The 26,600-nt window shown below is 37.7% G+C and overlaps 1 protein-coding gene across 5 annotated transcripts in view; it reads right to left on the bottom strand.

Annotated features, from left to right (window-relative positions):
- LOC140122114 (uncharacterized) overlaps positions 1–26,600 on the bottom strand; it is a 141,500-nt gene that overhangs the window by 9,796 nt on the left and 105,104 nt on the right. For 4 of the 5 annotated variants that reach the window (XM_072142595.1, XM_072142597.1, XM_072142598.1 and 1 more), the window contains 35 exons: positions 25,937–26,510; positions 25,609–25,808; positions 25,150–25,530; positions 24,382–24,665; positions 23,769–24,040; positions 23,563–23,685; positions 22,694–22,759; positions 22,369–22,428; positions 21,580–21,821; positions 20,002–20,285; positions 19,588–19,865; positions 17,619–18,217; positions 16,837–17,410; positions 16,217–16,416; positions 15,758–16,138; positions 15,244–15,527; positions 14,611–14,882; positions 14,465–14,524; positions 13,349–13,984; positions 12,391–12,641; positions 11,405–11,582; positions 11,200–11,308; positions 10,898–10,989; positions 10,560–10,736; positions 8,957–9,159; positions 8,700–8,844; positions 7,779–8,020; positions 7,251–7,415; positions 7,030–7,157; positions 6,617–6,885; positions 5,308–5,516; positions 4,346–4,487; positions 3,744–3,994; positions 3,357–3,486; positions 2,798–2,966 (listed from right to left, as the gene is read on the bottom strand). In XM_072142595.1, coding sequence (XP_071998696.1) covers positions 2,798–2,966; positions 3,357–3,486; positions 3,744–3,994; positions 4,346–4,487; positions 5,308–5,516; positions 6,617–6,885; positions 7,030–7,157; positions 7,251–7,415; positions 7,779–8,020; positions 8,700–8,844; positions 8,957–9,159; positions 10,560–10,736; positions 10,898–10,989; positions 11,200–11,308; positions 11,405–11,582; positions 12,391–12,641; positions 13,349–13,984; positions 14,465–14,524; positions 14,611–14,882; positions 15,244–15,527; positions 15,758–16,138; positions 16,217–16,416; positions 16,837–17,410; positions 17,619–18,217; positions 19,588–19,865; positions 20,002–20,285; positions 21,580–21,821; positions 22,369–22,428; positions 22,694–22,759; positions 23,563–23,685; positions 23,769–24,040; positions 24,382–24,665; positions 25,150–25,530; positions 25,609–25,808; positions 25,937–26,510 — 8,630 coding nt within the window. The remainder of the gene's footprint in view (positions 1–2,797; positions 2,967–3,356; positions 3,487–3,743; positions 3,995–4,345; positions 4,488–5,307; positions 5,517–6,616; positions 6,886–7,029; positions 7,158–7,250; positions 7,416–7,778; positions 8,021–8,699; positions 8,845–8,956; positions 9,160–10,559; positions 10,737–10,897; positions 10,990–11,199; positions 11,309–11,404; positions 11,583–12,390; positions 12,642–13,348; positions 13,985–14,464; positions 14,525–14,610; positions 14,883–15,243; positions 15,528–15,757; positions 16,139–16,216; positions 16,417–16,836; positions 17,411–17,618; positions 18,218–19,587; positions 19,866–20,001; positions 20,286–21,579; positions 21,822–22,368; positions 22,429–22,693; positions 22,760–23,562; positions 23,686–23,768; positions 24,041–24,381; positions 24,666–25,149; positions 25,531–25,608; positions 25,809–25,936; positions 26,511–26,600) is intronic. The other variant, XM_072142596.1, reaches the window with a different exon arrangement.

Genomic DNA, 26,600 nt, shown 5'->3' with positions numbered 1-26,600 from the left:
CACCTACCCGGTCCTCTGTTTTAAACAATTTTTGGGAGTGCCACATACAGGCACTCAATCTATTCAATTTTTCTGGAGGGCCACCTACCTGCTCCTCTGGTTTGAAAACTTTTTTGGACTGCCACATACAGGCACTCAATCTATTTCATTTTTCTGGAGGGCCACCTACCTGCTCCTCTGGTTTGAAAACTTTTTTGGACTGCCACATACAGGCACTCAATCTATTTCATTTTTCTGGAGGGCCACCTACCTGCTCCTCTGTTTTTAAAACTTTTTTGGACTGCCACATACAGGCACTCAATCTATTTCATTTTTCTGGAGGGCCACCTACCTGCTCCTCTGGTTTGAAAACTTTTTTGGACTGCCACATACAGGCACTCAATCTATTCCATTTTTCTGGAGGGCCACCTACCTGCTTCTCTGGTTTGAAAACTTTTTTGGACTGCCACATACAGGCACTCAATCTATTCCATTTTTCTGGAGGGCCACCTACCTGCTCCTCTGGTTTGAAAACTTTTTTGGACTGCCACATACAGGTACTATCCAAATTAAATTGTCTCCATAGCAGCCTCCACACGTTGTCTCCATTGCTACCTCCAAAAGTCGTCCATATAGCTGCCTCCATACATCGTCCCCTTATCAAACGAGGTGTGTCAGGCAGAAATTTGGGTTGTTTTCATGGATTCCACATCAAAGTTGTTAACTTTGTTGCCACCCTGCTGTGTTATCCACAAAATATACTGGCAAACTTTTATGATTAACCGATATTATTTCAGCGCTTCTTGCGCATCTGTTTACATTCCCCTCACCCGCCATATCCCAAACTTATAAGAACGCTACTACACTTAACTTGGTGGAGGCTGGGACCGAGTCTGACCCTGGGGCTGGTCACATACTGCCAACGCCGAGGATTGCGGGGCCTACCTCGGTCCAGGTCTCAAAGGCCTACTATACCTCCTCCTCCTCCCACCCCTCCTCCACCTCCTCCTCCTCCGAATTACCATCCGTGGGCATGGCGCCATCAGTCGGTAGCTCTAGGCACAGCAGCAGTTCCGTCGCTAAGCGACAGCAGGCGGTGCTCAAACTGCTGAGCCTAGGCGATAAAAGGCACACCGCCCAAGAGCTATTACAGGGCATTCCACATCAAAGTTGTTAACTTTGTCGCCACCCTGCTGTGTTATCCACAAAATATACTGGCAAACTTTTATGATTAACCGATATTATTTCAGCGCTTCTTGCGCATCTGTTTACATTCCCCTCACCCGCCATATCCCAAACTTATAAGAACGCTACTACACTTGATCTTATACAAAAGGTTGTTAGAAGTGCTGTTTGGGGAGTAGCCTAGAGACAGGGGCTTGGATTGGCGAAAGCTCGCCTGGCAGCGGAGCGCCAGCTCCATGCCAAGATTCAACTAACATAGTTTTAACTGCAGCACCTTTAATCTACTACTAGTTCACTGCCTCCATACATGGTCCCCTTATCAAACGAGCTGTGTCAGGCAGAATTTTGGGTTGTTTTCATGGCTTCCACATCAAACTTGTTAACTTTGTCGCCACCCTGCTGTGTAATCCCCCAAATATACTGGCAAACTTTTAGCATTTACCGATATTATTTCAGCGCTTCTTGCGCATCTGTTTACATTCCCCTCACCCGCCATATCCCAAACTTATAAGAACGCTACTACACTTGATCTTATACAAAAGGTTCTTAGAAGTGCTGTTTGGGGAGTAGCCTAGAGACAGGGGCTTGGATTGGCGAAAGCTCGCCTGGCAGCGGAGCGCCAGCTCCATGCCAAGATCCAACTAACATAGTTTTAACTGCAGCACCTTTAATCTACTACTAGTTCACTGCCTCCATACATGGTCCCCTTATCAAACGAGCTGTGTCAGGCAGAATTTTGGGTTGTTTTCATGGCTTCCATGTTAACTTTGTCGCCACCCTGCTGTGTAATCCACAAAATATACTGGCAAACTTTTATCATGTACCGATATTATTTGAGCGCTTCTTGCTCACCTCCTTTGGTTCCTCTCTGCCACCCATTGGTTTGAAGCCTGAGTCCATTTAGGGTATGTCGCCATGACACTCTCTAGCCTGCTGCCGCTGCCTCTGCATGCCGTCCCCTATAGTGTCAGGGTCAATTATTGGATGTTTTAGATGCTATCTAGCTTCATTCTGTCACTCTGTCATGGCCATGCTGTTGCCCATAATTTTGGCATAATGGTGCGATTAAGCAGCCTCAGAGGCATCCATGCATGCTGCCCCTGCTGTTTCCTGTCCATTTCCGTGGTGTTTCCATCCTTTTCTGAGGTTCCCAGGTGTTTGGCCAAGCTTCTCTGTGCAGAGCCTTGGTCCCCTTGAAAAATGCTCGAGTCTCCCATTGACTTCAATGGGGCTCGTTACTCGAGACGAGCACTCGAGCATCGGGAAAAGTTCGTCTCGAATAACGAGTACCCGAGCATTTTAGTGCTCGCTCATCTCTAATTGCCTCTCATCCCTGTACTTAACATTCTATACTAATATCATATGTCCAAGAGATGTCTACTCTGTTTACCCATGCTTGTTAAACTGAGTGAAGTAAGTAAGAAAAGATTATTTGCGAAGTATTCACAAGTAGATGACTTTTTATGAAGAAAAGTGACTTTATTAATTTTTTATTGAGGAACATATGACGTAAAAGGTTTGTTTGCATGTGGAGGTGAATATAACCCAACACATGTTTATCCCTAAGCAACTTCTAGAAATCTAATTGATGATAACTGCATAAATGAATCACACAAACATTTTAATGGCTTACCTGAATCTTGAGACAAGCTTAAGTGATCTGATATTCCAACTTTCACCGAATGATTCTACGTCACCCAGAATTCTTCCATCGGGACTGGTAAAATCATTATTTTTTCTTCCATCAAAATTGCCACACAGTCCTTCAAGCATTTCTTTGTATGTATTTGGGACAATGATTTCTGTTGTAAATCAGAAAAAATCAAAAGTTAATAATAAAAAAGTTGTAAGTTGTATTTTCAAATCTTTTTCAACTGGGTAATTTCTAAACAACAGAATGGCCATGTGCCACTACTGGGTATATTTATTATATATTTATAATATTATTATTTATATATAAATGGCTTCAAAATAGCTTTATGTATTATAGATGTTATAGACAATTGAAAGTGGTTGCCCCACAGAGAACCAACCCGGACTCCTGACCACTCTAGAGAAAGGGGAACCTGTATCACTAATGGGTGGGGTAGCAGAACGAGCATGCACCCTGCCACTCCATAATTTTATGGAAATTAAAGAAATAGCCAAGTACAAAGCCTGTCTATCTCCAACACTGTAAGTCTAATATTTACCTGCATTTTCTCTGCCATCAAAGCTGATAGAAAGACCAAAATCAGTCTCCAGGTGAATTCTTGTTGGTCTCTGATAAATATTTATTCCTTCATGTGGGCGGACAGGGGGTACTGTTCTCTCACCATCCAGCTGGTAGTTAAAATAACATACAAGGAATAAGTCAACAAATACTTAAGTAGGTCAACACATATCAAATGGTTCTGTGGAATTACACATGCAAAACAAATCTTTATAGATCTGTACATAAACTGCTATGAACAAGTTTCTCAATCTAGCTACCACTCTTGTTATCAACTGGTGCCACCTCAGGTCATTATTTGCCTCTGTATAAATAATACAATATGTGTAGTTCTGATTGAACTTTTTTGTATTTTCCCAAAACTTACCAATAATAACTTGTTTTGTCTGAATGATATAATGTGGTTGTAAACTTTGATTTGAAGCTCCTTGAGTAAACTGAACTTGCTATAGAGAAACATAGGTTCATTTTTGCCTTCGATTGTGAATGGCTCCATGTAATCAGCCAGTGAAGACGATGTTCTCACTACCATGTATGTCTGCTTTCCCTGGAAGTGATGGGCAAGGCCATCAAATGTGTGATAATGTGGGTCTCCAGCAACAGTGCACTTGGAGAAGCCTGGAACAGAAGAACATAAAGAAAAAAATATATTATTTATAAAATATTCTAGTTCACTGTTAATAATCTCCATAAATAGAAGATCTATCTGTGAAGACAATAAAACAGGATGAAATCCACTATAACACCCAGGAAAAGTGTAAGACAAATCCGGTTGCTTCTCCTTTCGCTATTTAAAGTGAATATGATGCCCAAAAAAATTTGGGTGAAATTGTAAAAAGCAGAAGAGGAGGGTAAAAAGGATAAAGATAAAAATGATACTTGTACTATTCATTTATGTGAAGCTTGAAGTGACATTATTAATTGACTATTGTCTAATTTGAGTATAACAATGAAACGTCTCCCGCTTACCTGTGGGTTTACAATTGTAATGGCCATTCTTGTTCACACTGCAGACTCCATGGGGACAGCTGAATGCCTTACATTTGATTTCATTGCCCTTCTTGCATTCACATTTCTGCGTGCAGTGTGGTGTAACCCAGCTCTCGTCAATCTAAAAGAGCGTAAAATATATTACATCCAGTATACGGTAAATGTTACTGGTACACTACAAACTATTCATACGTGGCTTTATTATTTCTATACTGTGTGTGCTAGTGTACAGTGGATGAATTCCTGCTATATCACATTATATCCTAGGACACAATCATATTTGATGATTTTAATATGTAAAATCTTCTCATTAAAATACTACTACAACAATGAAGTGTATTATGGTAAAGTGTGCAATTTACCCAAGAAATGCTACAGACGCAGCATTCTGTAGTTGGGTTCTGGGCTCCCATAATTCAACAAATATGCCAATTGTTTTTTCTTTTATCCCTGATTATAGCGATAAACAAGAAAAAAAATTTTTTCAGAACCTTATATGTAATCCAAGTTTCATGGCCATGTATACTGTGGAAAGGTTACACTAGAATAAACCATACAGTACATAGTTTCATCCCAACTGAATGTCTACAGAGTTTACAGGGACCTATTATGAGAGTTGTTCCTTTTAGTGATTCAAATGGAATTCTGATGCCTGGGAATCCTGTAGTCTGAGGATAAAATACCTACTACATTTGCCTGAAGTTTTCTATTGCATTGGATCCCAGGCACAAAGAGGACACAAGGTAATTTCAGTAAAGCTTTGCATAGGGGTGGGAAGTCCAGCAAAAATCTTTTTTTAAGTAAAGAATATTATTTAGATGAGTCCTCTCTAACCTTTTATCTTTAATAAACATCCAACAGACCTTCCACCTACTGTATTTCATGGTGATGGCATATAATGGAGGTCAAATGTAGCAATATATACACAGATATATACATACATTGTAGTAATTATCATTGGAATCCCTGCAGCCACAAGATTTCAGTGGAACACACTGGTCACCGCTAAGTACGTAGCCATCATTGCAGACACAGCCTTCCATGCAGGTTGTTGGCTTGTCACAGACATCTGGAGCATAGATGTTGATGCAGGTAGGTGGACATAGAGATGCACAGTCTGTGTAGTGACTGTACTTAGGACATGTCAATGCTGCAATGAAAAAGTACGGAATCAAATATTGTATTTCAAAAAGTAATTCAAAAGTCATCCAAAGTGTAGCTGCATTGGCTGTGGTGGAAACTATGTACTATAGCCTATTTAATAATTAACAGTGTACTTTTTAAAGGAAATCTACCATCAAAATAAAGCAGAATAAAGTAGAGCTACACTGTTACACTGTAGGAAATATATTTAAGTTTGGGTCTGTAGACCAGTGCAGAACTGGACAGTTCTCTGCTGCCCAGATTAATCATTGGGGCACATTTACTTACCCGGTCCCTGGAGTTCATCAAAAGTGCATTGTCCAACAATAATGCAATAAGATTGTGCGCCAGATATCCTGCATGTGTCGCTTCCCCGGAGTTCACCTTTTTCTTCCTGGTGCATGTAAGTGTATTGTCTTGCGACACAATTTGAAAGTTAAATCCTGCGCTCCTTAGTAAATAAGCCCCATTGTATCTGATGCTGGATGATTAATCTGGGGCAGTATAAAACTGGTGAGTCCTACTTTGCACCTCCCATTAGTTGGTCTAGTTTGCTGCGCCAAAATATTGAATTTTCTCGAGCACAGACTATTTCCTACTGGGTCATGCTCCTTTTACGGACTTGCCCCTTTTTTGGATGAAATGCTCCAAATTTCTCTAGTATTGTGGCCTAGACAGAATGATATATCCCCCCACTGTTTTCCCTCCCCCTGCTCTCTCAGCATTAGTGCAGTGAGCACTTCCTGTTCAATGCACAAATGCTAAGGGAGCAGAGGGGGTGAGTGTTACAGTCTATAAAACCACATCACAGAGGGGCAATGGTAGCCACTCAGGCTTATTAGCTTACTCTTCTTTTTAAAGTTTATTTTAGAAGTAAGATAAAAATATAAGATTACCACGGTCACAGTGCCTGGATTTATGAGTACGGTAAATGACCCTGGTTTATTATGACTTTGATGGTAGATTTCCTTTAAGATCCCAAACTTTTGATGATTTGATGATCAGAGAGAGTAAATGTTTTATATAGATATGATAGACACAAAAACATAATACAGTTGTAACAGATAAATCTATAATGTGCAAATATTTGAACACTTGAATACATACGGCAAAAAGATGGACTTCTCCATTTGATCTTTACTCCTTGAGTCCTACAGGCATCAACATAGGTTTCAACAACAGCACATAGTGTAGATTGCATGCCATTGTATCTACACATGTCATACACACAGGTCTGGATAAATGGCTCGGGTTTGACAAGATTATGACATGCTTTGAATGTGTCTGACAGAAGAATATCACATCGGTTCTGAATATTTGGTCTTGTAGAACTGGTACATGGTGGATCTAGATCCACTCGTGTATCATCCTTGCAGCTGCAAAATAAAGTTTTTCAGCATAAGTTTTTCTAATAAAGTATACTGACAATATATAGTATTACTAAATTGTAAATTAAAATGAAATGTTACATTGCCTCAACAATACACAAGCGAGAATATTACATAAATTTTGGTGCATACTTTTTGTCACTGTCTTCCTCTGATTTCCAACTGTTTCCAAATTGTATGACGTTGGCTGCTTGAAGACCATCTGGCATGAGTAACTCATCACTGACGTCATTGTTGTAATTTCCACACATACCACACACCTGTTATGGCAATGCAAGGAAAGATCAATTACATGCGGTGAACATAAATTCCGGAATTTTGATCATTTTTATTCTAAATTAACTATAACCAACCTTTTCAAAGTAAGCTGCAGGAATCAAAACCTCCAGGTGGTGGTTTCCATCAAATTTAACAATCATTCCAAAGTCTGTGGTCAACACAGTGTAGAGACCAACATTTCCAATGGAGATTGTATTAAGATTAGTAGTCCATGGTGTTTGGATGCGGTTGTTATCCACCTGTTGTTGATAAGAGTAAGATTAAGTTTTCATGTCAAGGGAGATCCAATAAAACAAAAGGCGGGACCACAGCAAAAAGATTAGTCAACCATCACCCGATTTGCTCCATCCTCATATACATTTATTGACTCATTTGATACAGTTGAGTCTAAACTACGGGACTTCAGAATGCTTTAATAGTGTGGACTGAAATGTTGCATCACAGTATGTATAAGCTTATTACATTGGGTCAAATGGACCGAATGCATTAACTTCATATTAACATAGATCGATAGATAGGAGATAGATAGATGACAGTATTCTATAAAATGCATTAAACTAAATTACCAGCACATATTATAAAAAAAAACTAAGAAATCTTACAAGAGTTTTCCTGTCTTTCTGTAAGGTGATACGTATATTGTAAATATCTATGTAAATTTCTTTTAGGTATGTTGCTGCCTTCTGTCCCCGGTCCTCTGTTTTTCCTTTGATGGTAAATGGGATGACGTTGCTCTTATCACATACATCCACCAGAACGTAGGTACATGTGCCCATGAAACTGTGCATCATTTTATCAAACGTGTAGAAGTGAGGATCTGCAAACACGTGGCAGGTTGCAAGACCTGTAGCAAAGCACATAAACGCAGTGTGATTAGGAATCTTCATTCATAGTAGTAAATATATATTGTGTCTACATGTCTTATCTACTGTATTGATTTACTCTATACCACTGCTGTCTTGGCCATAAGTGTAACTATGAAGCTCTATGAAAATCATGGATGCATGGTGATTATGGGTATACTATTGTAGGAATTCTATCTAGACAATAATGACAGTTATAAAACAGAATAGGATGTAAAGCCGCCCACATATAAGTAAATAAACTAGGACATATCCAATGTTAACCCTGGCTAATTGTTCTCTAACTACATATGAACCTCCTCTTACCATTCCTCTTAGGTTTTTAGGGAAGTACTGTTCTGTCATCTTGTAACACAATGATATCCCGTATGTTTATACTTAGAATTTCCCAATAGGTTTGTTGTGGGATGGTGCATCCATGAACAGGATTTTGATGATATTTAGAGATACTGGGGGAGATTTATCAAAAGTGTCTGGGTGCCAAACAATTCTAGTTGCCCTTGGCAACCAATCAGAGCTCAGCTATCATTTTCCCACAGCAGTTTATAAATTTAATGCTGCTTTCTAATTGGTCGCCATGAGCAACTAGAACAGTTTTTTTCTAAGACACTTTTAATAAAAGATATGTATTGAAACATAAATTGTTAGGAAAATACAAACCCGAGGAATGACATCCCAACACTCCGTCATGCCGCTGACATTTTTCCAGTTGTCCGCACTGCCAGGTCTCACAACGAATGCTGTTATTTTCACTGCATGTGCAGCGCTGTGTGCAGTTCTCATGGGTGAACCAACTTTCTCCAAGCTGGAGATAAAATATAAAATACATTATAATAAAGCGAAGAGGTAATGCATTACAGTTTTCTACCCTTATTTTTAGTATGTTATATGCATGTGTAGCACAAGGTAACCCTCACCTGATGATAGTTTTCATTTGCATCAGTACAGCCACACTCGCTCTGAGGAACACATTTGTCTCCACTCAGAACATAAGAGTCATTACAGAAGCAACCTTCTACTGACTCTGCCTTGCATGGTGCTACTGCCGTAGAGTTGAAGCAAGTGGCAGGACATGAGGTTCCACAAGTCTGATAATAGCTTCGTGTCGGACAAGAAATTGCTAAAAAAAAAAATAAAGATGGGACGCGTTATTTAATATAAAGTTGAGAGATGAGTTAACCAAATAAAAGCATAATCAATAAGTTTATTTTGTTTTCAAAACTGTATAAAACATACAGTTATAGTAATAAAATAAACATACTGAAATTATATTATGAGCAAGTATCAGTGTCCAACACACTGTTTAAATTTGCACTTATTATTAGCGTAACCCAAACTTGCAATAAATATCATTTGTGGCATGTACTTTTTGCAGATCATACTTTTTGAAAAGGTATGTCCAATCGTAAAGAAATTACCAATATAATTAGTTGCTACATGCAACACAGTCCAATAGTGGTGGGTGTTTTGGTCAACAACACCCAATCGTTGCATCCAAACATGACATTTATCAGGGCCCTGAAATAATTACAATTTCTTGCAAAACACCAGTAATTGTGATTAATTTAATCCATGCTAAATCACAAGGAGAGGTGTGAAGGGGGCATGGAGGGTGCATAGCTGGTGACAGAGTGGCCCACCATTTAAATGTTCACCTTCAATGTTCGCAACGTTTTTGCGTAAAACTAAGCCACCCACAAAATACATCAGGAGGCCTAAGTCTCCTGAAGTATCTGGTGGCACCAGAGAGGCAAGACTTTGATCACATGCTGGAGCATGAGCTATGGAATAAGATAAGTCTCCCCTATTGGCTCTGAAGTGTTTGTGTAGTGTCTTTTAACAGATGAGCATTGAACTTTAGACATTTGTGGACATTTGAATATTTCCCTTATGTGAACCCTTATGTTATGTACTTTCTGTTTGTTATTACTGTGCTTATATAGACTAGAGAAATGGGTTGATGAACATTGAGACATATTTTTATCTTGAGTATCTCTATCTCTCAGGGAAGGCAGTAATTTTCCAGCAATAGCATAAATTGTTTTGCAGAAGGAAAATAGACTTGTTTAACAGACAGCAGACAGCTTGACCTTTAGAATGACAGGTGCTGTCTGGAAAATTGTTTACACTTTAGAGTATTATGGGAAAATGCTTTGTCATTGTGTTTGTGCTAAAATGTAAATACTTCCTCCCTGGTAGAAAGTATATAAGGAGAATAGTCCCAGTCCTTAGTATCTGCAGTTAGAAAACAGGTCTGCTGTTAAGGAACAGGTCTGCATCTAGGGACCAGAGCTTGGAGAAGAAGAGTGCCAGTCTACCTAAGCAACTAGAAGAAGCAGCAGATATAGGGGCACTCTGTCATAGACCCTGGGCTCCTAGGCTGTGATCTGGGTATCGACCTTCAACTGCCCAGGCACTGCATTGGGCCAGTAGATAGAGCCATAATATGGTCTGCACTTCACAGACTGAAAATCGGCATCTGATAATAAACATTTATTAGAATAACAAGGCAATACATACGGCAGAAGGTGTCTGTTCTCCATTCAATGCATTTTCCAGCGTCCAAGCACTTTTGAGCATATGATTGAACAGCATAGCATAGGGAATTTGACTCGCCACCAGTGAAACACATGTCAAGTATACAGTTCTTGAAGAAATTATTAGGATCCACAACAGCATGACAGTCCTTGAAGATTCCTACAAATACATGTATGATTTTTACAATTATTTTAAATTATGTGATTACTAAAGAGAAATTTTGTTGGTCTAAATTTCTCTAGGATTATTAGAAAGAAACAATAAATGGGTTTTGACTGCCAGAATATGTACCAAATGGTAGTAATTTATAAATGTATTACCTGACACATCAGTTATAATGCCACAGACTGTATCCTTCTTGTACTCTTCTTCAAGATTGGAATCACAGTTCTCACTCTCCTGACTACCACACCTACAAAAAAATTGATAGAAATAGATTATGCATTGGGGAGATATGTAGATGAACTTATCATTAATACCATTGTCATCTTAATACATGTAATTTCAACCTGCTCTTTTACTCTGCATATTAAAGTGATATTGATTGATTTGCCAATATTTGCTATATGTTTTCAATCACATTACACATTTAAAAGAACTATGCATCATTTCTAAAACTTACAAATTATTATCTTTATCAACCAGCCAACTATCTCCGAATTCTACCGTGCTTGACGCAATATTGCCATCAGGCTTCAGAATGTCATCTTCTGGCATACCATTGTAGTTGCCTAAAAGGCAGTAATATTGGAAGTTATATAAAATGAAAGGTTGACAGTTTTATTCAAACACTCTAAAGTTTAAGTAGGTAAAAACTTAAGACTTACCACACAGTCCACACACATGATCCTTAAAGGTTGAGGGCAGGGATACATCAGTGTAATGGTTACCATCAAACTTGACTTTTAGTCCAAAGTTGGTCTCCAAAATTAAGTAATTGCCACTGATGATGGCTCTGAATCTACTGTCTGGAGAAGTTGGAACATTTGTCCTCTTTCCATCAACCTAGTATAACAAATTAGGTAAAGTTTTTATAATTGGAAAAAGGAAGTAATGGAATCTAAATGCAATTTACAATAAAACAATGTATCCCCCTGGTAGGGTAGTAAATACCCTTAATAGAAAATCACCTCAAAAGTCATCACTTGGCTTCTAAGATGATTCACACTGAGAGGTTACAGGCAGAGGTTGACTTCAGATACTGACATTTTGGCATCTATAGTACCTAAAACCATGCTTATAGTGGATATATATATGTGCAGTATAACTATTGATATGGACAGTTTAAGGTATAAATGGAAACATGAGCTACAGAGAAATTCTTGACTATGTCTTTAAAATGACATTCTAGGACAAACTACAAAATTTGCATCTCTTAACTGACTGCAGAAGTTCAGAGTGTGTCTTCTATTTTACCATTGATGCATTAGAAGAGTATAGACTGTACCGTCTCTGTCTGCTGGAAGGACAGTGGGTAAACATTCTCAATATATTGTCTTATAAAATCAAAGACCTCTTATGTGTTCATCTAAGAGGCTGTACGTTATGTGTAACCAATAATCATTGGTAGCTGTTACATGTTAGTGAGAACCACAAAAAATTCTGCCCCTTTTTCCAAAATGTCTTTCTGTTCTGCAGCTATTGGCTGAGGCTTAATGTTTGGCCGATCCCAAAATGCTTCTAAGCATAATACTAATTAAATGTATTCTAATTTGTTTAGTTACTTTCCAGCTTTTTATCACAAATACAAAATTGACAATAACAGATATAAAGAATTCCAATATATCAAATATGTGTTGAATAGGAAACTTACATTTAACTTTTTGTTTTTTAGCAATGTGAAAGTAATGTTGTACACTTCCACATGAACTGAATTGACATATGACACTTTAGTGTTAGATCCTCTGTATTCATTGGTGGTGTAGACGTGGAAGTCTGGGAATCCACTGGATGATGAATTGCAAAGTTTTGTGAGTGTGTAACTGCAATTTCCCATGTAGTGATGAACTCTGCCATCAAATGTGTTGTAATGCGGATCTCCAGAGGCACTGCAGGTAGTGGTAGCTGGAAAAAATGTGCATAAATATAAAACTAATGAACTGCTCCTCTAATACAAAGGTTATTCCTAGCAAAATATAGATTGTTGGAATCTTTGATTCTCCTCCCTCTCATGTTCTTTTAGTGAAATACTGAGGTAGAGCCTTCAGTTGTATGTACCGTCTCCCAAATAAATTAATGTTTGCAGAGATAATAATGTTAAAATCAGCTGTCATCACAGATTGGACTTATCTTCCCTGCAGCAACATACTATAAATTATAATAGGTGGAAAATAGTCTGCTTCCACATAGGCTGACGTGGGGCTTCAATTAAGAATAAAGGGGTAAAAGCTTAAATTCAGCGTTTTTCCCTGCACATAATTTTTTTGCTATCCAGCTGTGTAAGAAGCTGAATTTTTCACTTAACATTGGTCATTTCATTTTAAGGACCATTAAAGGTCAGATAGATTGTATTTTTCCTGAAACACATCCTCTGTTACACACAAATCAACCCCACCATTACTTAATGTGAAGGCATTCTAATGATATATGACTATATAAGTTGGATATTTGATTGTAATTAATTAAACTCTTTATTAAATTGCTATGGGATTTTTATTATAAATTTCTAATTTTAACTAATCTAGAGTATTTCTATGACGTATTGTTTCACTGACTTCAGGAAATTCATTGCCACAATCTAAAATAAAAATTTTCAAGTCTGTGGTACTTACTTATGATCTCAGGTGTAGTAGCAGTAGTAGATGCTGAAGGTGTTGTTGTAGTAAGTGTAGTTGTCTGAGTTGAAGGTGCAATTGTTGAAGTTGTTGGAGCTGCTGTTACAGTTGTTGTTAGTACTGTTGGAGTAGTTGTTGAGGTTGTTACAGCTGTTGGAGTTGCTGAGGCAGATGTTGTAGTTATTAGGCTTGTTGGAGCTGTTGTAGATGGAAGTGTTGTTGAGGTTGTAACAGCTATTGGAGGTGATGATCCAGATGCTGTAGATCCTGGGATTGTTAGGGTTGTTGTAGATGGAGTAGTTGTTTGAGTTGTTGTTGAGGTCGTAACAGCTGTTGTAGATTCTGATGCAGAAGCTGAAGTTTCTGGGATTGTTTGGGTTGTTGTAGATGGAGTAGTTGTTGGAGTTGTTGTTGAGGTTGTTGCAGTTGCTGATCCAGATGATGTAGTTCTTGGACTTGTTAGTGGTGTTGTAAATGTTATTGTTGGAGGTTCTGTTGGGGTGGTTGTTACAGGGGTTGTTGTTGTAGAGGCTGGAGTTGTTACTATAGTTGTAAGAGTAATTGGAGTTGTTGTTGTTCTAGTAGTTGTTTTAATGGGAGTTGTAGTTATTAGAGTTGAAGTGGTAGTTTCACCTAAAACAAAAAGCAAATTGTGATGTTTAAAGATTTAAAACTCCAGTTCTCAAAAAGAAGGTTTCTAGATACAAGAATTACTGCAAAGAAATTTCTGTTAATGATCATTTGCAATCTTGATAGAATAGCTTTTCTACATACACAAAATTAATTCATTTCTAATATATATACAAATAAAACATAGTTAATTTGACTTCCAGTCTTCACTAGAAAAATGAAAACAGTAACAAATAATGTTACTCTGGCGTCAGATGAAGTCCCCGTCTCTCCAGCGTCACCAATTACATCAGAAAGCTCCGGCCTCCTGATATATGTGACAAGGCTGTGCCAGTGAATAATTGTATGCCAGGTCCTGCCTGATGAGGAATTGTACTATAGCATGCAAATATTCAGGCCTGAATGTTTACAGGTTATAGCTGGTGCACCGACATGGGGATATATGCTTGGATGAAAAAAATCATGAAGCTAATTATTACATACCTGGTTTTGATTGTGTAAATAAGGTAGATGTTGCAGGAGTTGTTGATGGTTTGTTTGGATCTATGAGAAATGTACATGAAATTTAGTGAGAAAATTAAATTGTACAAGAAACATTAATACATAAGAAAACCGGAAAATGATTTTACCACAAATTGTATTATTTATCCAGTCTCCTAAGAAAACTCCTAGTGCCTCACAAGCTGTAGCATAGGACTGTAGGACACTGCATATCAGATCATCATTTCCTCCTGTAACACACTGGTCAAACACACAACTTTCAAAGTAGTGGTGAGGACGGATGTGAGCATGGCATGGTTTGAATGGCCCATTATTTTCCTTTATAATCCAGCATTTCTGTTCAGCTTCTTGTTGGATATTTGGTGGACAGACTGGTGGAGGCGGTGGAGTTGCCTCACATCTAAAAAGCAAGATGTAAAGGGCAATGAATAGAAAAACAACCACCTAAAGAAGCTAATAAAAGCAGTCACTATAGCCACAGTATCCCAAGTGCTTTATGAGACATGTAATAGGTTAAGGCTAATATAGGAACCTTAATGTGCATTTCATCATTGGGTAGATATAAAACTTTGATTTTATAGTTTTATCTTATATTGTGTGCTCTTATGTACTATCCTCAGGTTCAACTGTATATTTTAAAATTCAAGCTATTCTATAGACAAGTAAGGGAACGCATTAGAAGTTGAGTCACAGTAACAACAAAGAAATCTAATGATAACAATAATTGCCTTGTGATGAATTGATAAGAAACTCATACTTACGGCCATCCATTATCTGGGACTATCCAGCTGTTTCCAAAGTCATTGACATTATTTGCAATGCTGCCATCAGGTTTCATGAAGTCATCATGGCGGTTATCATTGTATGTGCCACATAATCCACAGAGTGCTCCCTTGTAGTATTCCTTCACTCTCACAAACAATTCATGATCACCGTTAAACTGAAGTTCAAGGCCAAAGTTTGTAGTGACAGTAACATACTGGACTTTTTGTGTGATGATAATGTCAGACACATTAGCAGGAAGGGTGACGACTACATTATTTACCTATAAAATAGAGACAGAAAAATGTTAATATTGTAAAGCTATAACCTAATTCATAACAATTAATAATGTTTGGAGCATAACCATAGGGGGTGCATCAGCTGTGGTCACCCACAGCCTCTTGATCCTTAGAAGGACTAAGTGGTTCCTCTGACCATATGAGGGGATATGTACCATTACCATTACTATTTAAGATAATATGCAGATCTCTCTACAAAAAAAAACATACTTACTTCTACAATGTTGTTTTTTCCAATGTAGATCTCTAATCCATTGACAGTCAGAGTTACTGAATTAATGGCCGTCCAGCTTGGGTTACCTCTGTGCTCATTGCGTGTAGTGACACTAAAGCTCTGTGATGTATTAGCACACGTTTCTGTCACAGTGTAAGTACAAGCTCCCTGGAAGTGATGGACTGTGCCATCAAATGTAGAATAATGGGGGTCTCCATAGATGTGGCAGATAGCTGTGCTTGGCTTGTAGCAGCCCAGTAACCCGTCTTGCACCTTACAGATTTCATCTTCTGGACAAGACATAGGTAAACAGGACACAGTGTTGTTTCCTTCACAGGTACATCGACTCTCACAGTTATCTTTAATGAATTGTTCCCCTTCCTGTAATAAGAAAAAATCCCATTGTAGTAAACAACTGACACATATTCATTATAAAGACAATATAACCTCTCCACATACCTTATAGTAAATGTCATTGTAAAAGCAGCCACAATGGGACTCGGGGACACAAGTTCCACCACTGACAACATATCCAGCATCACATTCACAGCCTTCAGAACATGGTAAGCTGCAGTTTCCTGTGGGGTATGGATCTACACATGTCGGCGGACAGGCAGATGCACAAGTGGTAAAGTGACTGTTGCTGGGACATGGGTGAGCTGAAAAGAGGAATTCTTGTTAATGATAAATACTATGTTGTTCATCAATTCTCTGCTCATGGTTAAGAAAATAACACTATTACTAAAAACAATGCAACTGCATTATGTGCTGTTTGCCTGTGTAGTGTGCAGAAAATAATTGAAGAATAATGCAGACGCAAAACACAAAAGTGGCGCCCTGAAATTGCTAGCAATTGCGATCATTTTTCCCAATCCGCTACCTTTACGCTAGTGTGGCGTGAAGGGGGGTGCAACCAGGTGTGCGGAGAGCGCAACCAGGTGTGCCGGGGCGCAGCCGGCTGGGAGTGGGCCAGTGTGGGGCATTTTTGTCCCGACGACTGCGCACTCACACGCGCCGAGCGCGCCGGCGTATTATAGATAACCCCCATAGACTATAAATTGGCACGTGAAGATACTTACGACAGAATGTGCTGTTTCTCCAAGTCATAGAAATGCCTTCTTTCTGGCAAGCGTCAGCATAAGCCGCTAATAGACTGCAGAGAGCATCTGGATCTCCATTAAGTGCACACATGTCAAATATGCAGCTTTCAAAGAATCCTCCAGGGTTGATGACAGAGTTACATATATGGAAAGGACCATCTTTACTTATCAAAAGACCACAGAATGCATTGCTGCTATACATCTCACTGGCTTCAGGTGTACAGGATGGTGGTGGTGAGGGATCAGGATCCTCTGGACTACATAGTGGGTCATCATCTTCTACTATCCAGCTGTGGCCTAGCTGTTCAGAGTTTGTTGCTTGCAGTCCATTGGGCATCATGTAATCGTCCTGTCTGCGGTTGTTAAAGTTACCACATATTCCGCAGGTTAGGCCAGAGAAGTTACTTGGAAGTTTCACATCTACAGAGGTGTCTAAATCATATGAGACGGTTAACCTAAAATCAGTCTGGAGGGTGACATATTTCCCAGTCCAGCTGACAGTCACTGCTCCTCCAACTAAAGTGACCGGAAGTGTGGTCCAGATTTTATTCACCTGTTAAAAAATGAAAAGGCAATGTATATAAAAACAAAATAGTGTTTCCCTACATTTTAGTCTTTACTTCAGCTACAACTTTTAAGACAAGTTATGACTTTATGTGCTCCCCAACCCCCAAACAACATAACCATGAAATTGTAGGATGTGCCTGAATGCCCTTACATGTGACTGTAATGTAAAACTCACTATTACTATTGATACTCACCAAAACACGATCATTTTCGTTTTTATTCATTTGAACTGTTTGCCCATAAACTTCGACAATAACATGTTTCACAAATGATACTGTGGGATCTCCACGATGTTCATTTTTAGCTTCAATGTTGAAATACTGTGGAGAAGAAGAACTGTTGCACAGCTTTGCAAGAGTGTACGTGCATAGACCCATGAAGTTGTGATTGAGTCTATCAAAAGTGTCATAATGAGGATCGTTATGAACCCGGCAAACTCCATATGTGAAGTAGTGGCATCCAGGTACACCATTTGTGATGCCACAGTATTGGTTGCTGGGGCAGGAATCACTGTTGCATACTAAACCACTTCCAGGTGAAGGACATCTGCACTTAGTGGAACAAGTATCATCTGTCCAGAACTCTGAGCCTACAGGATAATACTTATCATCGTCCCAGCATCCACACTTGTCTTCTGGAACACACTTATTGCCATAAAGAATGAAGCCTGAATCACAAATACACGACTCAGTACAGGGAAGTGTACAGGTGGATGGAGCTCCAGGGTTGACACAAGTTGCAGGACAGGCTGTTCCACAATGCTCATAGTGACTGTTTGGAGGACATTTTGGTTCTGAAAATAAAGCATATATGAATGAATCATTTTTTATGTTTACAGTCACACAGATTACATTTATTGGTAACATGCTTAGTACAATATGTTTACATAGAGTTTTATGCATACAGTCAAACAACTTCTTGGCTTCCATTTGCTGTATGAAAGAATATCTACTTTAATAAATTAATTACAATTCCCACCATATGCACAAGATAGGTTCTGTAGGTTTGTTCTTAAGTGGAATTTGTATATAAGTCAGAATAGGCATAATAGTACACTATAGTACAAAAAATAATTTTTTAAATATAAGATCAAGCTTCTGCTTCTTAAACTGGAGATTCCAGATTCTTCATACGGTCAGTATATCTACAGTACTTTTTAGTGCAACAAATAAAACAATAAAAGAGCTTCAAACTGTCACCACATCAGTCGGTCCTTATTTACACCTTCTCATATGTGAAACGCAGTGATACTTCCGAACCACTAATTTTAGGTTTCTTCTTTTTCCATAAAGGATATGCTTTATGGTGAAACCCAGGGTTGTGCATATATGTCTACTGGCGTGTTTGATTTTATATGAAGCACTTTTTAAGACACTCAATATTTAGAGTATAATAAACCAGTTTTAAACCCATTTCATCTCTATGTTATTGCACTATTGAGATCTTCCATAGGATATCCTCTATGGAAAAAGAACACATCTAAAAGACGTGGTTCGGAAGTATCACATCTGTTGTGAACAAGGACCAGCGGATGTTTAAAGGATACGAAGGAGACAGTTTGAAGCTCTTTTTTTGTTTTATTTGTGGCACTAAAATGTACTGTGGATATACTTACCCTATGAAGAATCTGAAATCTCCAGTCTTAGAGGTAGAAGCTTGATCTTATATTTAAAAAATTCTTTGGATATTTTGCAAGTGTAATATTTTTCTGCAAATAAATTTTTAAAATTTTGGGTTGTCATGTACACAAAGATGAACAGTATATCTGTAGACACCATTGATAACTCTTCCAGTTAATCATTGCAGCTTACAATTAAAGTTCAATAAATTACGAGCATCCAGAGTGCATCATCACAGTAGGAAGAGAGGTTTGTCTTCAAATGGGAGTTGTCTGTCATTCGATTGTTCTTAAGTTGTGGACTGCTGGTATTACAGTTAGTATACCAGTTTGACAGAGTGACATTTTTAGATACTTGTAGCACATTCAAAAATGCATCTGTGAGGACTCAATGAAATATCGATTCATACGAAGAGTACACTGGTTATAACGAGCTACTGTTTTGATTGATTGATTGATTACTTTCTCAATATTTGGTACTGTCAGAACTACAGAAATAGGTAGAAATGTTTTATTGAACATAACATTTGATAATCTATGCTTACCACAGAAGGTGTTGTTTCTCCATTGTCCAATATTTACTCCACTTGACTGACAAGATTCAGCATAGGCCTGAAGACTATCACACAACATTTCCTTATCCATGTTGGTTTCACACAAATCGTATACACAGTCATCAAAGTATTCTAGAGGGTTTATAACATCATGGCAGTCTTTGAAAGGTCCATTCTTGTCTGTAATGATTCCACAGAAGCTGTTGCTGCTTATAGTGACTTTATCATCATCGGTACAATTAGATGGATGGTCTACTCCTGGAGTACATCTGTAAGGAAAATGAATGGCTGCTTATTTTTGTGTAGTCTTCTGATGTATGCCATACACAACACACGTTACAATACATTCACAAGATGATAATGTATTTTTACATAAATACTTAAATCCGCCATACACTGCCTTACCTTGTGTCATTGTCAACCTGCCAGCTGTTTCCAAGGCTGTTAGAATCTGGTTCTAAGACACCATCTGGATTGAGGAAGTCATCAGCAGGATCACCGTTGAAATTACCACAAAGTCCGCAAACTTTACCAGAGTAGTGTCCCGGAAGTATCACCTGTACTTTATGCTTTCCATTAAACTTGACTTTCAATCCAAAGCCTGTTGTTACTTGCACATTGGATCCACTTATGAATATATTGATGTCAGGTAATAGAGAGACTGGCATTATTACAATTTTACCATCCACCTATAAAAAAATTGTTGGATAGATAGTAAGATAGATAGATGTAGATGACTGGATAGATACATGTTGATAGATAGATAGATAGATAGATAGATAGATAGATAGATAGATAGATAGATAGATAGATAGATAGATAGATATGAGATAGATAGATAGATAGATAGATAGATAGATAGATAGATAGATAGATAGATGATAGATAGATATGAGATAGATAGATAGATAGATAGATAGATAGATATGAAGAATAAACAAGCAGAACTCCAAAATAGAGGAAAAAAATGGTAGTGTTTTATTCCATAGCCTGCAACATTTCAGCTTCTCTGCCTTTCTCAAGAATAATGTGAGTAACACACAGGAGAGTATATAAGGGGTAGTAATTATTCACATGACTCAGTCAGGACACAACCACACTATACATATAGACAGTCTGAATACAAAAAAAATGCATGAAGTGAATAAATATAAACATGGCATTACCGTATCAAATGATAGTATATAAGTTGCAAATAACAATAAAGTGCATAGGCATAATTATTATAGAATATATCCATATGTGGATTACATGAATATAATGTGCATATTAAGTACTATGAAATAACATAGAGAGGCACATTCGATAAGAATGTGGGAAACTGCAGTAAAAGTGCACTTTATACGCTGTCATTTGATATGATGATGTCATGCATTGGATTATTCTATGTATACTGTGGGTGTGTTCACATTATGCTTGTGAAAGACAGAGAAGCCAAAACATCAAAGGGTATGGAATCAAACAATGCCAACAGTTTTTTCCCCTCTAGTTCGGGGGCTGTTTGTTTTTGTTTTTTTTCTTGGAGGAACATTTTGCCCAGTTCCATGTAAGCGTTCCCCCAGACATATTTATCATCATTGTTGTGCTGCTTAATCTTTTCCTTTTGTAGATAGCTGTATATATTTAATTAATTAAATAAAAATATCTAAACTATATATTTCTAAGCACAAATATATAAAGGACAACAAAAAACAATGTAATGTAAACGTGTAATATCTATGCAAATTTGGATGACAAATATGGGTCAAATGGGCAGATTTAATATTTTAGAAAAATCCTTGTAGAAACCTAAAATAGTACTAACCATACGTTGCCTTTTCCAAAAAGACATGGACATTACCTGGACATATTAATTGCAGCATAAAAATATTCAAGCATGCATGCCCATCCTGGTCCCAGACATCCATGCATTTGCAAATCTCTATAAACAACTAAGGGTAGTTTTATTCTATTTTGTATGATTATGCAGTAATAGGTACTAACCTTAACAACTAGGTCCTTCTCCAGCGTGATTCTATAGCCATGGACATCGACATTGACATACTTGACATAGGAAACTCTAGTATTTCCATCTTTATGCTCATTTGCTGCTTCAACATTAAAGTTTGTCAAATGCCCTCCGTCTCCACAGAGTTTGGACAGAGTGTAGGTACAAGTACCCATAAAGTCATGTGTCTGCTTATCAAATGTTTTATAGTGGGGGTCTCCGCTCACATCACAACTACCTAAATGTATAGAGATAATTACAGTTGAATTACTTGATATTTAAAAATAATATCAAATAAATAATTTATAATTACTGTCAATAATAATAATATTGCAAGTACAATAGTCAAAGTTTGAAAGGAACAATTTTACAAAGCTGTGGTAATATCTATGTGTAATATATTCCATAAACATCTGCATGGAAAAGAATTGGTTCTAGATGTTTGGGGTGGTGCTAACAAGCCACCTTTTCTTGAACAAGAAAGAAATCATGTCCTATCTCATTAACTGGATAGGTAACATTGTTTTGACTGAAGCACCATATGTGCCACCACTCATTTCATTCCTATTGGGCTTTTAGAAATAGACGGATATCATTTTAATTATAGGAGCTTTCAAGCCACTCATGGTTCCATTTATTAAACTAACTTTGATAAAATCTTAAAGTTAAGCTTAAGTTTAGTCTATGATTGTTCTACTTATTTCCTTATAAGTAAACTAAAGGATGCATAAAAATATGAGATTGCCACTATTCTGGAGTCATCATGAATGTTATAAATAACATACCCGATTCTGGTGGCACAAAAGTAGTAGATGTTGTAGGAATTGTCGAAAATGTAGACCCTACTAAAAGAAATGTTAAATGTTAAAACTTGTAATTTATTCATTTAAAGCTTTTCTCATAGGCTTGGCTCACGAGTCCCGCAGACAGTCATGGGTAAGGGACTGTATGGGTAAAGTGTACACATAGCCAACCTGTAACCTGGAGAAAATGTTTTCATTTTTCTACTCTCAGAAATGATTATCCAATAGGGAAACATCTGGTAAACATCTGATTTTTTATGTATAAAGTCATATATAACTAATATCTGAAAACAGGTCATATACTTACCAGAAGATGATTGTGAAACTGTTGTCTTGAGTGTTGAGAAGGCTGTGACTTCTGAAGTTGTACTGGCTATTGACAACAAAAGAGGAAAGGTGAAGGGATATGGTTGCTTAGGATGGGATGACTATTCCTAGTTGATGTATTTGTGGTCCCAACATTGTTTATTGTAATTGGCAATAAAATTATAGTCTAATGAAGCTAATGTGCTTAAATAAAGAAGTTTGAAATTTCTTTGCTCTTTGAAGAGCTTTGATAGAATGGTATGTGCAAAATATAGTTCTCATGCTATACCATAGATTTTTCAGGTGCTATATTGTAAGCTATAATAGGTTAACATTGCAAAAAACATTGGGTTTACGTAGACATTTTAAGCACTTCAATGGAGAAACATGCTCTGATTTTAGCAGGTGAGCTTAATTAATTCCTCCCAGAGTGCTTATCCTTCAGTCAAAATATAAATATATATTACAAACAAATAGTTCAGTATAATATTTATGGCACATCCACAATTTTCAGTAGATTTTTTTGTGAATGTGACTTCTTGTGATCGTTTCAGTTCAATATTATTGGACTCAAAATGCTGCCAAAGTTCATACTTCAAAACATACACATGCACTCCACTGTGCTGTGATATGTATATAAATAACGCCTTGTGATTAATTATTGCCTTTAATATATATCATTTTTAATATGGATTCACGTTTTAAGGTTTTGTAACCAATTTTTTTTCTTTTACATTAGGAGACTTTATGGACTCCTCTCTTAGTCGGGTTAGGAATGTCATTTGTTATGTAATTGTCTAAAGTGATTAAACTCCATATGTAGTTCTCATACTACAGATATTTTCATACTATATCAGTCTACATCTTTACCTGGAACAACTGAAACTGTAGGAACTTTGGTGGATGTTTTGAGAGGAGGTGAAGTGGAGGTGGGGCTTGTGTGTGTTGGTGAAGTAGAAGTCCAAGATGGAGTTGTTGATGGTTTATTTGGATCTGCAATATGGTATAGAAATCAATTATCCAATTCAATACTGATATATCTTACCCTAAGCCCCCTTAAAAAATGAGCCTCTTACCACAAATAGTATTGTTTATCCAGTCTCCCAAATCAACACCTAAAGCTTCACATGCTGCGGCATATGAAGCAAGAACGGTACAAACTAAATCATCACTTCCACCAGTGACACACTGATCAAAGATGCAGCTCTCATAATACTTGTGGGGTGGGAGGACAGCATGGCAAGGTTTGAAAGGTCCATTAATTTGTCTGATAATCCAACATTTCTTTTCTGCCTCTTCTTGTATGGAAGGAGGACAGACTGGAGGAGGCGGTGGAGTAGAATCACATCTAAAGCGTAAATAGTTGAATGTGTTTGTGTTATATAAATGCATTAAATGTTTAAAAGTAAATATGAACAATAAATAATAAGGACATGGTGTTACCACTGCTTTAGAGAAAAATAAAATGCCCTAAGTTGATAAGCAGTATATTTATACAATTGCTACAGGCGTTAAAAACTGTACATCATAAGTTGAAAACTGTGATCCCCATTTTGCGGCAGACTCCTATATTAGTTTGTAATGTTGAGCAATAACATTGCGTTGTAGTACTGTAATTGAATATAATACGTTGCTATTCAACTTTGCAAAAAATGTTTATTGTTAAAAAGTTATCATCAAAATACTTACGGCCATTCATTATCTGGAACTCTCCAGCTGTTTCCAAAATCGTTGACATTATTTGCGATGCTGCCGTCAGGTTTCATAAAGTCATCATGGCGGTTATCATTGTATGTGCCACATAATCCACAGAGTGCTCCCTTGTAGTATTCCTTCACTCTCACAAACAATTCATGATCACCGTTAAACTGAAGTTCAAGGCCAAAGTTTGTAGTGACAGTAACATACTGGCCTTTTTGTGTGATGATAATGTCAGACACATTAGTAGGAAGAGTGACGACTACATTATTTACCTGGAAAAAAAAATGGGTGATTGAAAAAAACCCCACTCATTTAAGGAAAAATGTTTTTTAAATGTTATAGTCAAAACTTTTTTATTTATTTTGCTTCTTCAATAATCTTCAAAATTAACTTACATTTAATTGTACACAAGTGACAATAACTTGCCAGTTTGTCAGCAGCTTGTGGAAAGAAATATAGACAGGTGCTGCTTAGAACATACCTCTTAACAACGTCTGGAAACCTTAGTTAACCCTAGTTAAGCTTGCCATTGTGACACCATAACAATCATGTAAAATTTCGGTATGTCAAGATTAAAGAAGGCCAGCACCGTGATTGAGGTAAAAAGGTTGATAGGTGAGTATGTTTAGCTTAATTTTACTTTATATTGCTGGTAGATTTCCTTTAACATGCAGTATCAATTAGTGAATAAAAATAAAAAGATAGAATATGGTATTTATCTACAATTTGTCTATTTTTTTTTTTGCTCGAACTTACTTCTACAATGTTGTTCTTTCCAATGTAGATCTCTAATCCATTGACCGTCAGTGTTACTGAATTAATGGCCGTCCAGCTTGGGTTACCTCTGTGCTCATTGCGTGTAGTGACACTGAAGCTCTGTGATGTATTAGCACACGTTTCTGTCACAGTGTAAGTACAAGCTCCCTGGAAGTGATGGACTGTGCCATCAAATGTAGAATAATGGGGATCTCCATAGATGTGGCAGATAGCTGTGCTTGGCTTGTAGCAGCCCAGTAACCCGTCTTGCACCTTACAGATTTCATCTTCTGGACAAGACATAGGCAAACAGGACACAGTGTTGTTTCCTTCGCAGGTACATTGACTCTCACAGTTATCTTTAATGAATTGTTCCCCTTCCTGTAATAAGAAAAAATCCCATTGTAGTAAACAACTGACACATTTTCATTATAAAGACAATATAACCTCTCCACATACCTTATAGTAAATGTCATTGTAAAAGCAGCCACAATGGGACTCAGGGACACAAGTTCCACCACTGACAACATATCCAGCATCACATTCACAGCCTTCAGAACATGGTAAGCTGCAGTTTCCTGTGGGGTATGGATCTACACATGTCGGCGGACAGGCAGATGCACAAGTGGTAAAGTGACTGTTGACGGGACATGGATGAGCTGAAAAGAGAAACACTTGTTAATGACAAATACTATGCTGTACATCATTTCTATGCTCATTGTTAAGAAAATAACACTATGTACGGTATCTATAAAAAGACTATAAATTGTTATGTCAAGATACTTACGGCAAAATGTGCTGTTTCTCCAAGTCATAGAAATGCCTTCTTTCTGGCAAGCGTCAGCATATGCCGCTAATAGACTGCAGAGAGCATCTGGATCTCCATTAAGTGCACACATGTCAAATATGCAGCTTTCAAAGAATCCTCCAGGGTTGATGACAGAGTTACATATATGGAAAGGACCATCTTTACTTATCAAAAGACCACAGAATGCATTGGTGCTATACATCTCACTGGCTTCGGGTGTACAGGATGGTGGTGGTGAGGGATCAGGATCCTCTGGACTACACAGTGGGTCATCATCTTCTACTATCCAGCTGTGGCCTAGCTGTTCAGAGTTTGCTGCTTGCAGTCCATTGGGCATCATGTAATCATCCTGTCTGCGGTTGTTAAAGTTACCACATATTCCGCAGGTTAGGCCAGAGAAGTTGCTTGGAAGTTTCACATCCACAGAGGTGTCTAAATCATATGAGACAGTTAACCTAAAATCAGTCTGGAGGGTGACATATTTCCCAGTCCAGCTGACAGTCACTGCTCCTCCAACTAATGTGACTGGAAGTGTGGTCCAGACTTTATTCACCTGTTAAGAAATGGAAAGGAATGTAAACAAGAAAATAAAATTGTTCTTCTCATTTTAGTTTTTACTTCAGCTAGGACTTCTCAGAAAAGA

This window comes from Engystomops pustulosus, chromosome 3, assembly GCF_040894005.1.
Source record: "Engystomops pustulosus chromosome 3, aEngPut4.maternal, whole genome shotgun sequence".
Taxonomy (NCBI): domain Eukaryota; kingdom Metazoa; phylum Chordata; class Amphibia; order Anura; family Leptodactylidae; genus Engystomops; species Engystomops pustulosus.
Note: the sequence above shows the minus strand (reverse complement) of the source record. Positions and strands in the feature narration are given on the sequence as shown.